At 41.5% G+C, this 17,250-nt stretch overlaps 1 protein-coding gene across 2 annotated transcripts; it reads left to right on the plus strand.

The window, feature by feature from the left end:
- Positions 1-464: 464 nt before the first annotated feature.
- pcdh18a (protocadherin 18a) lies at positions 465-8,344 on the plus strand. 2 transcript variants are annotated; one of them, XM_072384239.1, is made up of 4 exons: positions 465-3,429; positions 4,006-4,094; positions 4,722-4,894; positions 6,737-8,344. In XM_072384239.1, the coding sequence occupies exons 1-4, from the start codon at positions 943-945 to the stop codon at positions 7,558-7,560; spliced, it is 3,573 nt and encodes a 1,190-aa protein (XP_072240340.1). In that variant the 5' UTR covers positions 465-942; the 3' UTR covers positions 7,561-8,344. The 2 variants fall into 2 exon arrangements, with proteins under 2 accessions (XP_072240340.1, XP_072240341.1); XM_072384240.1 differs by having other exon boundaries at positions 4,039-4,094.
- The last annotated feature ends 8,906 nt before the right edge of the window (positions 8,345-17,250 follow it).

The following is a 17,250-nucleotide window of genomic DNA, read 5'->3' on the forward strand; positions in this document are numbered from 1 at the left end:
CATGCTGAGCCATCAAGTACTTCTCTCATTTTTGAGTGACTGATGACTGATGTTATTGCTGAACTACCGTGTATTTCATATGACAACGTGTACATAAAGGCTGGAATGCTGCAAGTCACAAGACTGGTGATTAAAAGGTGACTTTATTTTCTAATGAGAATTTCGACTCTTTGTGTCTCTGTGCGTCCGGAGAGAACAGAAGACCCGGAGCAAGGAAATCGTAAACCTTAAAACCGTAAAACAGAAAGGGAAGGCTTGAATGAATGCTTTCTTCGTGAGTTTATTTTATCCCCTGGCCATTGTAGATGTATAGTCGTTATTCTGAGAAGAGAGAGAACCCCACAAGGCGGGGATTTCTTTTTTACCCCCCCCCCCCCCCCCCCCCCCCCCCGTAACACACACTTTATCTTTTTCCTCCCCTTTTGCGCCTCCTTCTCTTCTCCTTTGGACTTCAAGTGGACACCAGCCAGCTTTTGATTTAAGAAGCGTTTGTCTTCCCAGGGATGCGAAGTGGGGGCCGTGGGCTGATGTACAAGTATTGGGTTTAAGGCGGGTTATTTTGAGCAAGTGTGCGCAGTGGCACCTCAAACGGAGAGAGGCAGCGGAGGGGAGCGCAAAGCGCACAGACCAGACGCAGGGAGGAGAGGGATAAAGACGCACATATTTCAGTGGCATTCAGCTGGTTCTCCCGCACACTGGATGTGCACAACATATCTACATGACAAGGGAGGACAGATAGAAACAAATTCGGATGATTTTGTGGAAATTAGTTCAACTTAAACGAGCTTGCGTTTAACAATCGCATGTTTTTATTTTGACTGCGAGGAGAAAGCAATGCAGCTGCTGTATGAGCAAACCGAGCACTTCGTAAATTAAAACTGGAACTGTTCTCCACTGAATTTCGGGGGACTGCCATTTCAGGAGGACTCTTTTTCCACAAGAATGCAAACAGGAAAAATGACAGGGTTCTTTCTGACAATGTGGAGAGTTATTGCCGTTTTGGCACTGGCGACGCAACATACCACTGGTAAGACACTGAAATATCAGATTTATGAAGAGCAAAAGGTTGGTACAGTTATTGCCCGTCTGAAAGAAGATGTCGCGGATGTTTTGGCAAAACTTCCAAGCTCAGTGTCCCTTCGCTTCAGGGCTATGCAAAGAGGGAGCTCGTCTTTCCTAACAGTGCGCGAGCAGGACGGAGAAATCAGCATCAGGACCAAAATTGATCGCGAAAAACTCTGCGAAAAGAATCTTAACTGTTCCATTCAATTCGACGTACTGACGCTTCCCACCGAGCATCTCCAGCTTTTTCATGTCAATGTGGAAGTGCTGGATATTAATGATAACGCACCCCAGTTCGCGCGTGCCATCATCCCTATAGAGATCTCCGAGAGTGCTGCGGTTGGAGCTCACATCCCCCTGGACAGCGCCACAGATCCTGACGTCGGTGAAAACTCACTGTACACATATGCCTTAGAGCCCAATAACTTTTTCAAGATTGACGTTCAGTCCAGGAGTGATGGGGTTAAATACGCGGAGCTGGTGGTGCTCAGGGAGTTGGATCGGGAGGTGCGCTCCGGTTACGAACTTCAATACACAGCCTCTGACAGGGGCGTTCCCCCGAGAACGGGCTCAACCCTCCTCAAAATAAGTGTTGCTGACTCAAACGATAACAGCCCAGTATTTGAGAAGTCCTCATATGTCATCAACCTGCCTGAAAGTTCACCTGTTGGCACTCTGCTCATTGACTTAAACGCAACGGACGCGGACGATGGTACAAATGCCAAAATAGTTTACTCATTTAGCAGTCACGTGTCTCCCAAAATTATAGAGACTTTCAAAATTAATCCAGACAGCGGTCACCTGACCCTCATCAGGCGAGTAGACTATGAGACACTAAACTCGTATGATATTGATGTGCAAGCGCAGGACATGGGTCCAAACTCCATGCCTGCTCACTGCAAGATCCTGGTCAAAGTGTTAGATGTGAACGACAACAAACCAGACATCAGCATCAATCTCATGTCATCTCAGGGGAACGGGGACGCAGCTTATATATCGGAGGCTTCTCCTTTGGACACGTTTGTAGCTTTGGTGAGGGTCGAGGACTTGGACTCAGGGTTGAATGGAGAAGTAGAGTGTAAGCTTCACGGTCAGGGTTATTTCAAACTCCAGAAAACATATGAGAACAACTACATGATTTTGACCAATGTGTCTCTGGACAGAGAAAAGAGGTCAGAGTTCAGCCTGACTGTGGTGGCAGAGGACCGGGGAACCCCCAGTCTCTCTACCATTAAACATTTCACTGTGCATGTTACTGATGAAAACGACAACCCACCACGTTTTGAAAAGGGACAATATGAGATTGTTAAATCAGAGAACAATGCCCCCGGAGCATACCTGACGTCCATTATGGCCACTGATCCTGACCTGGACTCCAATGGACAGGTGAGCTACTCCATCTTGGAAAACTCAGTTCATGGAAGCTCCATCTCAACTTACGTCACCATTGACCCTTCCAATGGCGCCATCTATGCACTGCGCACGTTTGATCGTGAGGATGTGAGTTGTATATCTTTTGTCGTGCAAGCCAGAGACGCAGGAAAACCATCACTTCTTAGCAATACAACAGTTATCCTGAACATTCTGGATGAAAATGACAACCCTCCTGTCATCGTGGTTCCCCAGCTTTGGAATTTTACTGCAGATGTCCTCACATCAAAGTCCACAGAGGCTGGACAATTAGTTACTGTTGTTAGGGCAACTGATCGTGACACAGGGGTCAACGCTGAGCTCATCTGTTCTATCGTAAGTGGCAACGAGGAGGGATTTTTCCTTATCGACCCCAGGACATGTGAGATTCATGCCAATGCTAGTTTGGAGAACTTCCCCCATGACCATGCCGACCTTACAGTGTTGGTTAGAGATCAAGGAAGCGAAAGCCTCAGTGCCAAGGCAGTTCTGAAAATTATCCTAGATGAAAACAGGGAGAATCATGTGCAGTTAATGGACCAAAGAGAATCTCCCCTCGATGCACCCCTGATTATCATCATCTCCCTGTGCGCCATATGCGCTGTACTCCTGATCATCATGGTAGTGTTTGCAATTCACTGTAAGCGGGAGAAGAAGGACACCAGGCACTCCTACAACTGCCGGGTAGCAGAGTCCACCCACGAGCACCACCCAAAGAGGCCCTCACGCCAAATCCACAAAAGCGACATCACCCTGGTTCCCACCGTGAATGGAACCCTCCCCATCAGAGCCCACCATCGCTCACCCTCAGCCACACCTCCAATGGACCGAGCCCAGATGGGCAGCCGACAGAACCATCACAGCCGCCAATCCCTGAACAGCCTAGTGACCATCTCGTCCAATCACATCCCAGAGAGCTTTGCCCTGGAACTGGCACATGCAACTCCACCGGTGGAGGTGAGCACACAAACACACACACACACACAGTACAAGGAGCATATTACTATCATAAATATCAGATATGGTCCCACAGGCCTAAATTTTCTGTCTCAATCTCTCTCTACTCACCCACTTACACGCACATGAACACGCCAGCATTCTCCTCCCCACACAGCTGTCTCTGTTTGAGCAAATTAACTCATCTCAATGTGTGACAGTACTTAATCAACACTACCCTGTAGTTCAGACTGACTCTCATTAAAACTGTTGATGATTATAGATGTCTTTGTCTTTACCTTGTTTACACCCTGTCACCATTACCTGCATCCTCACTATGACTCATCCCACAGTCATATGTTTCCATATTCATCTAGACTTACCCCACCCTACTCCCCGTTTTTTGTTTAAATGTCATCCATTTTGTCTCACTCATTTTTAGCAGCCTCTCCATCATCCATTTTGTGTTTACTCATCCGTTATTTTGTCTTTTGTGTTGTCTCCCCCCCCCTTCAATGTCCCATCTGTTATTCATCCCCTTTTTTTTCTGTTTCTTTTTTTTCTTTATTTTCTTTGTTTTGTCACTTTTGGATGTAGCAAGTCTCACAGCTTCTGTCCATGCTCCATCAGGGCCAGTACCAGCCCAGACCCAGTTTCCGTGGCAACAAATACTCCCGCAGCTACAGGTAATTTACCCCATCCCTCAGCTCCTCTCTGCTTCCCCAAGATTATCTTTTGTTTACTTTTCAAACCACTTGTTTCTCATTGTGTATTTCATGTTCCAATGTTGTGAAGTTTTACCCGTCAATTGATCTGTTGTTTGATGGTGTATGAAAATGTTTTTTGTTTTTATTTTGTTGATTCTTTTTTCATATTACCGTTGCTATCATAATGTCATTCAGTTCAAAAATATGCAACTCATTTGTCTGAATTTCACAACAAATTTCATAGTTTTTCTCATAGGAAATGGGCTCAGGTTGTAAAGTCTGCATCCATCAGAATTTTCATCATAATATCCCCTTATAATCTCTAAGTGATGGATTTATTGATGCCCCTAGTGGCTGCTGTGCTAGATTTATTGATGGGATCTACTTGCATGTAGAATTTATGGGCCAAGTCTTGTCTAGCTATTTGAAAGATTACAGAAGCAGCCACAAGTTTGATATGATGGATTTAGTCTTCTCAGCAAGCAAACTGATTCATTCAGCCTTTCATATGTAGTATATAAATTTGCATAGTTGATTTTAAAATAACACTGCTATGTTAATAAACTATTTTCAAAGATTTTTTATTCTTCAAATGCCTCCCTGCAGGTATGCATTACAGGACATGGACAAGTTCAGCTTGAAGGACAGTGGTCGTGGGGACAGTGAGGCGGGGGACAGCGACTGTGAAATGGGGCGGGAATCCCCTGTGGACAGGCTGCTGCTGGGGGAAGGCTTTTCTGACCTGATGCACCTCGAAATGCACCATCGACTTCACCCAGGTGAGATTTTCCATCTCAGCCTGAGTGGCTGCACATTTAGAAAAACAAGACTTTTCTTTTTTTTTCAGTTAACACCTTTTTCAGTACAACTTGACTCTTGTTGCCTCAGAACCCAATACTTTCTGTAGCATTACCTCAACTTTTAGAGGGTAATCACACCTTAATCACCAATTTGAATTAGAAAAAAAATATTTATTTTTTTGTTTGTTTTAGGATTAGTTCTTGTAAATATACAATTAATGATCTTTGAAATGTAGAAGACATTTTTGTCTTCAGTTTGAGTGTAATTCACCCGAGCAGACTTCTACCGGACCATACCGAGTCCTCAAAAGTAGAGTCTGCCTGTCCAATTTTAGGACCATGGACGGTGTCAGGTCTAAGCATATTATTTGTCTGTTTGCACCTGCCTTTATCACCTCTAAATTCACCCCATTGCCAGCATATAACTTTATTGTACTCAGTCCCATTGTTTCACACAACCCTATTTCCATGCTCGTTATCACACTCAGAAGTTACAGTGTGTTTAGCTTTACGCGTTTCTGTGCATGTGTGGTTGTGTCTATGTATGTGTTATCTGCCCCTAAGATAGAGTCTTGTCTGTAAAATCCTCCCTGGAGCGGAGATGAGTCGCCTGTCACTCATCGGTATGCCTCTCAGGGTGCTTTTTTTTTCCCTCCCTCTATTTTTTTCTTTCTCTTTTTTCCCCCCTGGTGAGTGACAGTGGTGTGCTTTCATGTCTGAACTGAGGAGAATTCATAGTAATTGCTTTTAGAATGATGTTATTCTCTCCCTCTCTCACTGACTCTGTCCCTCTCTTGCTTTCTCCTACATGCCTGAGAGCTCCTTGGCATTTCTGTCTTCTGTACTTGTTAACGTATTCTCAATCTTTATTGAGAGGGGTGGTGGACATTGACAAGTCTTTCTTTATCTCATTGTTTCTCCCTTTGAGAAAGACTTGGAGATGTTGCATCTCTCTTCCCTCCCTTTCCCTTCTGCTATCTTGTATGCTTACGGTATTTGAGAAAAAAGGGAGGAGGGGAAGGAGATAATGGGCTGAAAGGGAGGATTACCACTGTTTCTCTTCAAAAGATTTAATTTGTTTAGATTTTTCTATTTAGATTGGTAAATGTGGCTAATCATGCTGCATATGACAAAAGAACTAAACAGGCAAATCCCTGTCTAAGCCTTGTAGTTTGGAGAAGTGAACATACTTGGCAGAGCATTTAAATAATACATGAGCATCTGAATGTAATGCCAATTTGTAGAAATCAGAGAGTGAATTCAGCTCCAGTCATTTTCTTTTAATACCTGTCACTACATGGATCTGCATACTAAGCTGTAAATAGCACCAGTCTGAGATTAGGAGGAGAACAGTTTCAATTTTGGGCTGTGGTAAGCAAAGACTGAAGCAGTGCAACTTAAACTACTAAACAGGTATCAGTCTAACAGAGCACAGGCACAACTGGTCATACTCAAGTGTATCCTTGGTCTATTTTGCTGCTGCTGAAGTAGCTCTTTAAATATGACACTTCCTCACCCTCCTTCACCATTAGCTTTAGTGCTGATGATTTTTTTCTTCATGAGTTTTAATATTTTCTGTACCACCTTCTTCAGAAAATTTCACTTTAACCGTCTGAGGTCTATGATCACGCTGGTGTGACCTGATCGCATGACATTGTTACGACTCAGACCCAAGAGGGTTAAAACACTTTGTTGTGTTTTACCCGAGTTGTTTTGCAGTCTTGTAACAAAATGTCAAATCTCAATAAATGTTCCTGTTCTGCAGCTGAACTCTAGCTTGACTCTGGATGTTTTTTTCCCATATTTGTTTGTTTGTTTTAGCCATGAGACTGTGCACAGATGAATGTCGTGTCTTGGGACACTCTGACCAGTGCTGGATGCCTCCCCTGTCCTCACCCGCTTCCTCTGCTGACTACCGCAACAACATGTACATCCCTGGAGAAGAGTCCTCTCAGCAACCCCAAGTCGACGATGACCAGTCCTCTGTTGACTCAGACCAGCGTAAGAGCTTCTCCACTTTTGGCAAAGAGTCTGGAAATGAAGAACTGGGGACTGGGGGAGGAGGAGGAGGTGATGTGTGTGCAGCTGGAGGAGGGACGGGCTCCCTCCTCACAGAGATGAACTCTGTGTTCCAGCGACTCCTACCCCCTAATATGGACTCCTACGCTGAGTGCACGGAAACAAGCCCACCCTCTTCCTCATCAACCGCTGAGAGAGGAAGCGGACGTGGTGGCAACACTGCTGGTAACCATAGTAACAACGCTGTTCCTCAGGACAACCGCAGGGGGTTGTTGCCAGGTGGTAAAGGTCCTGTTTATCCCCCAGGTGTAGCTACTTGGGCTGCCAATACCCACTATCTAAACCCAGGTAGTGGATCTGTGGGGACCAGCCATGTTTCCTCCTCTTCTTCGTGCTCATCTTCGACTTCTATTCCCACCTCCACCAGTGGACAGCCACCACACCTAAAATGGCTGCCAGCCATGGAAGAAATTCCAGAAAATTATGAGGAAGATGACTTTGATGGAGTCTTTCATCAGGGTCACCAGAGTGGCAAGCGCAGCGAGAGCCGCCATGAGGCCGGCATGGACGCTAGTGAGCTGGCTCATGAGATCAACAAACTGCTGCAGGATGTCCGACAAAACTAAAGTGAAACTAAGAGAAGACGTAGCACGGTCTCACTAAATGATGGGGGAACATTTCACCACTTTATGGTACATTCTTGTTCTTTGTGCCAACATTATAATGCTCGTCTTGTTCATTTTCAAAAATTGCCTTTCAGTACTGAGACTGACTGAGAAAAGTAAAACATGGCACTGAATCTGTGAGGTGATTTAAAGGCATCAAAGCCCTAACAACAGATTGCTCAATTGTTATTACAGACTCTCTGAAAGTTGCTTGAATGGTTGATTCAAAACAGATTTCCGTCAACAAAAAATGTATCCTGTTTTGTTTTGTAATGTTTACAGCTGTGTGAAAAAACTTGGAGAAACCAACTGTTGTTTGATCTAATTTGAGATTTTACAGTATACAATATGATACAGTGTCTGTGGAAAAAGGCAAACTCACTTGAATATTGTGCCATGTGTCCTGTTTTGTTATTATGGAATGTAACTGTACAATTTTACCTTTGTATTTTAAAAATACACTCTTTTTTACTTCTATATATTTATATGTGTCAATGTATGTTTGTACAGAAAAATAAATCAAATGTCTATTTTTTATATTTGTCACTGCATGTCTTAATATCTCTTAATGTGTCCCTTTTCCTTTTATATTGTAAAACAACTGTATTTAAGTTTGTTATTGAATGTGCGTGTGTGTGCATATAAAAATAATCACATCCCAATGTGGTTCCATGTTGGAAGTAGATTTCGTATGGTGACACTGTGACCAGTGGGTGAAAAATAAAATGGAGAGTTTCATAACAGGGTCAAGTTTGAAAATTACTGTTATGTTGACAGTTGACCTTTCTTTCAATGATCATGTGAATTGTTTTATTCAACTTGCACGTCTTATTTAATCTGTTCTATGGTTTCTCCTCAGTGTTTCCATTTGCCCCTCTGTCTCCTAGCACCCCCTAATGCTCAGCATCAGAACTGCAGCTCCCTCAACATGCACAGCCAAAAATCTACCATGTGGTCTCTTGGCAGACCTTCCTTAGGTCTCATTATATCACACTTCATATGACTCTGCTAATGAACACATTTCCTGTAAATTTATCCCAAAGCTCTTTTTGAAATGGCGTAGAAGTTTGAATTTCATTTCATAGTAGGAGACCTCCTTTGCATTGTGTCTCTCATCTATACCAAATAAACTGTACTTAGCTAATTAACAGCATCTGATATTAGGTGCACTTGATGAGACCATGAAAGCATGATATTGTGAAACACAGCCATATGGACACATAATGCAATTAAGGGAAAGCAAGACGTGAGCCTCCCTGCTCTCCTTACACACTCTGTGCATGATTATGAAGGCTTATCTTTGTTTAATACACTCATGAGCAAGAACATATGTGTTAAGCATGCACATGGGAAAAAATACCACAACGAGTTGCTTTTAAAAGAGGCAAAATACAGCAACTTCAGCTAAATGTAGCAATTAGCCTCATGAGAAAGAGCTTTAATAGTAAAGGTTAGAATTTGTATGTACACAAACACAAAGCAGACAGACATCCATTAAGGTCTATGTGACCTAAAACACAATAACATCTGTTAGTCTGCAACTCAGTCTACCAACTCGGTCTCACGCACACACAGTTATCTTTTCTGTAACCTCAGTGGAAGCTTCATGAAATTGTAATCACTTCCGTCCCATCATTAACCAAAACTATTAAATCTTTTCTTGACTTTACAATTTGTTTAACCCAACTGTTACGGCCCAAGGCCTCTGGTAACCTCCCTCCGTCATGCAAAGACAAGTGTGTCATCACTCAATAAGGATTGGCTCCCTTGACCTGTCTGCCAGCCTAATGCAAGAGCCCATTGGACTGGCCTCCAGACTCTGCTCCAGTCCTGACGTCTGATGGAACACCTCCTTTTAGTATAAAAAGATCTTGAAGAGGCTCCTTTCGTAACAACTGTAGCTTGGTGTGCAGTTTGACCTCTGCTTTGGTTCAACTTTGAAAATGTTGCTATATTGTTTTGGCTCGTGTTTAATCTTAAGTGATGCTGTTCTTTTATAAAAGAACTTGGAACTATTTCAGCAGCTGGGATAAAGATTAATTCATTTTCATATGATACTTTTGTTCCTTATAGTTTAGATTTAGAACTGCTTCTTTTTGTGTATTTTCTGTTTGTTTAGCCAGTGTACTTTAGGGAGGCGTTTTTTTCTGAAGTAGTTAAGTTTTTAGAATATTAGGGAAGATTTCTTTTTATGTTTTGATTATTTATTGATTTGAGTTGTACCTTCCAGCCTTAGTTCCTCTGGTCTTTTTGATCCCTTTGCTACCATCTGGACATCATTCATGTCACTTCCCTCTACCTCTAGCATAAACGGGGATTTAACACCAACAAGTTTAATGTTTTATAGGATGTAAACTTGTTTTGTTTCAAAGTAAGCTCACTCCAGAATGAGTAAAAAGCTATATTGGCCCATGGCATAAACGGCAATAGTTCACAAAAAAAGAGTCAAAAGTTAAAAAATTACAACAATTTTCAAGCTCCAAAATGATTATACCTCCTATTACCTCCTTTTTGTATTATGTGAAACTGTTTCAAATTTGTGCCACTCATAGCATACTGAAAAAGAAGATCTGTGTTCACCTAGACAAAAAAAGTGCTATATATGTACAGTCCATTTCCCATTTAACATTATGTAAGGGGATAACAAGGATGGCTGGTGGTATTACAATGTTTTTGTCATGATTCTTGTCAAATTGTCTTTTTGCTTGCTATTTATTTATTTATTTTAACCAGTCATATCACTGTTTTTTAAAAGTCTCTTCTGTTCTGTCATCCACCTTCAGGCTGACTTTCAACCAATCTGCCATCCTCACCTCTTCCTGACTTGTATTTGTTAATACGTTATAAGTTAACAAATTATCACATACATATTTTGTATGAGCCACACTATTTTATATAACCCCAGTAAGACAAGAAACAAAGGAAAACATTGCCATCTCAAATGTTTTAGCCTTGCTATGACAGACTTTTTGAGCAATGAACAATCTAGTTATTATAGGTTTCAAACAGCTGTTCTCAAAATGGAGATGGGTCCCCACAATGTGACTCTATGTACAGATCCTTTTCTTTATGACATGGGTAATATATGTATACAGACACACATAAACAGATATAGATATGCAAACATTGGCTACCACATATGTAGACACAATTGTGAGCTACGTCTGCACTTTTGCATTTGCAGCAAGAAAAAAAGGTACATGGACTCTCTCACACACACTCCCACACACAGAACATGCATGAAAACACTTGATAATGAGCTCATTTGTCTTCATCATTAGAGAGTGCAAGCCTCAATGAGCAACTAGCATTGGCTGTGGGTGAGTGAATGACTAAGGGAAACTAAAGCATGCTAGGTGCTAAATTAGCTTAGCTTTTTTTAGCTATATATTCAAAGAGCTCATAGAATGCAATGGTTCAAATTCACAATTTTTCAGCAGTCCGCAGTTTTGAATACTTTACTGTAAAAAAAAAAAACATTGTTGAAACATGTCTTTCATTTCAATTCTGTTTGAAAAGCTCCATTTTGGCCAACTGTCTCTTTAAGACCTCCCTTCTGTGAGAGACTGTAGCCTCTTTCACATTATTAGTTGTTTTGAAAAGAGTTGTCCTTGTTAACCTGCCACTATTCTGCCTTGTACTCCACACGTCAAACAGAGCAGATTAGCCCCATATCTCTGTCTTTATACACAACAAGCCGGTGTAGAGGAATCAGCTGAATGATGACAGCATCGTTGATTAGAGTGGCGAGTTCTGCGATATCCACTTGATATGTATAAACACGTGTGAGGTGGGCCCGTTTTGCCACTGTTATTGGCCAGAAACATTAGTCTGCAAGGCAATTGTCCCCTTTTTGCCTGAGTGTGCCAAAACATCAACTTGGCAGGATCCGTGCAAATGCATTACACGGTGATGCAAACAAGTGAGGGACGAAAAGCTTTGCCTGTAAACAAGACTATTCAGGAAGTTCAGGAGCAGTGCATTCTGAAGAACAGAATAACTTCATTTGGTTGGTGCTTTGGGTTTTCCTCAAGCTTTAGAAATACACAAACTAGCTGCAACACACTGAAGGAAGGGGAAAAGCCAAAAAAATATTAGATTATCTTTTTAAGTGTAGCAAAGCACGAGAGAGCCAAGACTGGGCTGACAGGTGCTATGTACTATTAGTCATTAGATGAGTCTTAATGCCTTACAGGATTTTTTTTATTTTTGTGAATCACGCTTCAAGTTAGATGCAGGATCTCTGACTTTTAAGTGTGTACAAGCAAAACTAAAGCTGCAGCAACAAGCAACCATAATTTTGCACTGTCTCAGCGTTGCAAAATATACCTTAGTTGCTAGGCTTCAAAACCTTATTAGCACTCACAAAGAATCCTGCTATATTTTAAGTGCTCATTGCTCACGCCTTTTCACTACACTAAGATACTCAATTTTGCCTTTTAATTTGCCTACAAATATGTTAGTGGCATCAGGTTTCCCTGAGTTTGTCATCTTTAGTAGGCTTATATGAACCAGGGTAACATGAGGACATTTCCAGTCTAAAATTCTAAAAATTAATTTCATGAAGTAGAATCACTGAGATTCCATCTAGTGTGTCTGCATGTGTCATTTCAAAATTAGATTGGCAATATATGATGGATGATCTTTGGCAACAAGACACTTTTTTGGCATAAGGTAATGGTGTGTGTAATAGAAAGAAAAAATAAATGCAGAGTGAAAGAACGAGTGGCGTTCGTTTATTTCCACACACATAATTAATTTTACACAAACACAACATGGCGTTGATAGGATGTTGAAATATGAACTCCTGCTTGTTATTGTCTCGGTAAATCCACCGTTAAATTGTTTGTCAGTCTCACTTGCCTTTCATTCACATTTGAAAACCTACTCTCTTCCATCTTCTTTCCCCTCTTGCACACCCTCATATCTCTCGCTATCATCTTCTGGCTATTTCTGTCTGTTCATCTGTCTGTTTGAGACTCACATGCACACACACGCACACACACGCACCCATAAATATTCCCCTTCAAAAGAAGCAGCCATGCACACACATCCAAATCCCGGCAGCATTCTCAGCTCACATCACATCCCCAAGTCCCCACAGACATTAGAATTTGTAATGCTCCTCTGTTCGCCATCTCATCTTGTCACTCTCTGACTTTGCCATAATCACAAAGCCTATTTTTGCTAATTGTTTTCTTCACATCGCCATGACAAACGTATTAAGTCACAACTTTCAAGTCTAGCTTTTATCATGTTTTTGACACACCATATCAGATTCTTGCATCATCTCTCCTCCCTGGCAAAATGTACTTTCTGATTGAGAGGAAATTAAGGAGGTGAAGACTTGTGTTATGCATGCATATTGGGTCTGCTGACCTGAAATCAGCTCTTATCTGAAGTAAAAAAAAAAGAGCGATCCTTCGTGCAAGCTTGCTGGACCAATGTCAGGGAAACAGGATATTGGCAAGCATGTAACATAAACAGAGTAAACTTAGTGTTCAAGGACTTTATTGTAAATATGTTTTGAAGACGTATTCATAAGCCATGTGAAGGTAAGAACGACTTACTGGAGGGACCAGTCTCAGGGCTAGAAAATTCTCGTTCTTGTTTGTTCAGACTAGCTGATAAATAGCCTTTTATCAAATAACTAATGAAAAAAGCACAGAGAAGAATATCTTCATCCCAAAGAAAATATTCTTCCTTACTTTAAATTCTTTGAGAACAGTTTTAACTGAAGTCAAGGCCCCCACAGAGCAGCACATCTCACAGTATTTACAAAAGTTAAATACTTTTAATTATTTGATTTCTTTTATGGTTACACAGTGGTGTGGTGGTTAGCACCTTCACCTCACAGCAAGAACGTTGTGGCCTTTCTTGTGCATGCGTGGGTCCTCTCCGAATACTCTGGCTTCCTCCCACCGTCCAAAAACATACGTGTAAAGTTAATTTGTGACTCTAAAATGACCCTTACATAAAAATGTAATCTAGTTTGTCTCTGTGTGGCCCTGTGATGGACTGGTGACCTATCCAGGGTGTACTCATATGCCCAATGGATGCTGGCATATCCAGGCCCCCGCAACCCTGATTTGGATTAAGCAGGTATAGCAAATAGAAGGATGATTTATTTACTTGTTTGTTTAGAAACCAGTTGTTGTCTGCAATTAGGCTCATTTCAGCAGACAGTGTTGGTTTGTGATGCCTCATGTCAGGGTGAGCTTGTTAAAATAGTGCAACTGAACCATTTTAACATTTTTTCCCCACAGCATGGGAAACTTAAAGTTTCACCCTCCATATTGTCAATCCATTTTCTTTCATTCCTACTTCCTCCTATTCCTGGTAAACCTCGGTATACCCAGTGATGCAAAGTACACTCTGGACTGATCATAATCCCTCAAAAGGCCACTAAGGAGCCCTTCAACCTAAAAACTACGCATAGACTTTCTGCACAGAAATACCACAGATGAAATTTAAACCAATTATGTCCTTGCTGGGAAGTGACAGTGTTACCTTACCACCCTCCCCACACTGGGTAAAGTACATTTACACCAATAACAGACTACGGGTAAAAATCTAATACGTTATATGAGATAGATTTGTGTGGAAATTACAGTATTAACAGTAGCAATCACATTGTAACATTCATAAAATGATTACTATGAATGCACTATGTAGTACTGAATGAATTAGTAAAGTATTGTGGCTGTTTAAAGAACCTAGTTGTTGAGATTTGTCCAGCAGATGGCACTGTGGTACCTATCTAACAACAAAAGGCAACGGACTTTAACATCGGCACTCAGACTCCAAGATATTGCCTCCCGATCACCAAAACCGGCAGAGTAGCTGCAGAAAGAGGAGGAGAGTGCTAAGGCAGAGTAATTTTGTCACTCTAATTGCATATTGGTTTATGCATCTGCAGTTTTTGCCCTTTTTGATTTTATTCAGCCAGGACTTGTGAGATGTTTTTTTTTCAGAGTGAATGAGCATTTGCTCTCATCATCGTGGAAGTACATGTGCATGTAAGAGACTGCCTTTGAATATGTGCTTGTGTACAACCAGTATGTGTTGTAGTGTGCTTTGCATCTGTGTATGGAGTGGCTGTGTTTGCTGTACTCTCACTCTCTAATAGATATCCCCATCCAGTGTGCCATTTGGAATTGGAGAAAAGCCAGTTTTATGCTCTCTCTTCCCTCATATCTCTCTTTCTCTCTTTGCACAGTTGGATTAGTCCAGAGTGATAGAGACCAAAGACAGAATCTAACCATTGCAGCCAGTCACTTGGCTTCAAGCCACATGATATTGAAGCAAGTATACACACACATAAATACCACCGTTGTCATTGCACCCGCAGGCTGAGCTAGCTACTTTGATATCCAGATGGCTTAATTATTGCATGCCTATATACAGTCACACTGGTGTATGTGTGCATGCGTGTGAAACTGTGGCAATTGCAAAAGGTAGTTTTGTTCAGTATTAAAACTTTTTTGTAAGCCGATATGCACATTAAGGGAATTTATTAGAAAAACTGAGACTAGAATTTTGGGTTGTCTTTCAACTCTAGGAGAAATGAGAGGACCAAATATTCAAATCTGTTATGAGGAAACTAAAATGTTGAAAATGAATATTAGAGATATAAGTTGTTCCTTTGATGTGCCGCAGATTTTAAAACCAAAATAAAATTTGATGCTAAATTTGATGATCGGCAAACAATAGTAGCTTCCTTCAACTCTTTATCTCTAAACTGCAGCCAGGGGAAGTGATTTGCTGTGACCTTGAGCACTCAGACCTGTTTTTCCTGGGATCTGTTGGAGCCACTCCCCCTGTTCAGGGGTCGTAGCCCCAGGCACTATGATTACCACTAGTACCACCGTTGCCTTCACTTTCTCCATTTCCTTTTTTAGTCATTGATATTTTTCAAGGTTCTTGTGTTCCTCACTCTTGATGTTGCAGTTATTTGGGATTGCTTCTATGTCTCATTGCTGCCATCTTCTGTGGTTTGTCGACAACCACAATGTCCGGTTGGTTAGCCATCACCAAATTTTCAGTCTGGATCTGGAAGTACCACAGGACCTTTGTTCTGTCATTCTTCACCATCCTCAGAGATGTCTGCCATTTAGACTTTCTGACTTTGGACCTTCCAACATATACTTGGTACAGATGTCTTTCTACACTATTCCAGCCACTTGACATTCCATTGATTCTATTTCGAATTTATTTATTCTATTTAATTTTTTTATGGAGCGGAACCACAATAATACAAAGGTGGAGATACAGTGATACAGACTGAGACAAAGGTAGTGAACCTGCAGTGTTATTTCCCTGATTACCTGTCTCCTCCCCCATTTGACCTACTTCCACTGTGGGTTAAGTCAGATCCCATCCACTCAGTAACTGATCTTCTATTTAGTACGTGTGTGTGCGCGTGTGTGTTTAAGACAGGAAACAGAATTCATCCATAGTCATGCCTTTATTTAGGAATTATTCTTCGACTGATGTCACAGTGTGAAGGTTTATTGTGTGTGTGTTCTGAGGAGTTGTGATACCAGATAGAGCCCTTCATCCCGCTCCCGCTGCATTTCTGACTATTACCGCCCGCTCCCGCAACGTGTGTGTGTTACACTCCCGCCCGCTCCCGCAATGTGTATGTGCACTCCCTACCGCACCCGCAAAACTTTGAGAATTTATGTCCGCACAATCATAGAAATGCATTGATTCTGTGTCTTCTCCCGTCCCGCAGGAGAAAACACTTAATTTTATAGGCTATTAATAAGGAGAGTCATGGACAATTGAGAAACTTCTCCAAATGTCAGACTTGTCTTACTTTGTCTTTGTGCTGTAAAGACATTCTTTGAGCTTCCTTTCCACATCATTTATTGACATCCTGTCGCTAGGCTACATCCCGATCCCGCAGTGGGTTTCTTTAGCCGCCCGCTCCCGCACGCAGCAAAAGTTCACACCTCCCGCTCCCGCGAGATTTGAGTTGGGTCTCAATCCCAACACAGCCCTCTAATACCAGATACAATTTATCCAGAGTTTGCATCAAAAACTGGTTTGCTTTTTTATTCGTACCAAGAAATTAACACTCTTTTCTGTGTTTGTTCACCTGTGTGTGTTCCTAACAGCAAATAATCAAATTCAAAATAATGCCGTTCTTCTTTATGATCCTGTTTGACTTAAAGAATCTGCTATAACACGATGTCTTTTATTTCTTAAGTATAAAAGTAAAGTTATTTTTGACATGTTTTTGACTTGTGCAAAGACAGCCTGAGTGTCTGTGATGTTTCTGCCAGATAGAGCGCATGTCAAACATGCCAGTTCATGAATGTTAAATCATTTAGGCCTGTAGAAAAAATACCATGTCCCATATTGAACATGAATATATATGTATAAATATATACTTCATGAAAGCATTTAGTCAGGTGTATCCAAGTTCCATCCATGCCTATTAATGAAGTTGTTCAATTAGCCAGTTATTTGGCAGCACTGCAATGTATTAAATCATCCAAACACAGGTCAATCTTGCACTTGTAAGATCACAATAGGAAAATGGGATCTCACTGACTTTGACCAAAAGCATGGTAACTGGTGCCAGACAGACTGGTTTGAGTATTTTTGAACCACTGATCTCTGGGGATTTTCAAGCACCACAGT

Source organism: Leuresthes tenuis, unplaced genomic scaffold, assembly GCF_036924035.1.
Source record: "Leuresthes tenuis unplaced genomic scaffold, fLeuTen1.0.hap1 SCAF_4, whole genome shotgun sequence".
Lineage (NCBI taxonomy): Eukaryota > Metazoa > Chordata > Actinopteri > Atheriniformes > Atherinopsidae > Leuresthes > Leuresthes tenuis.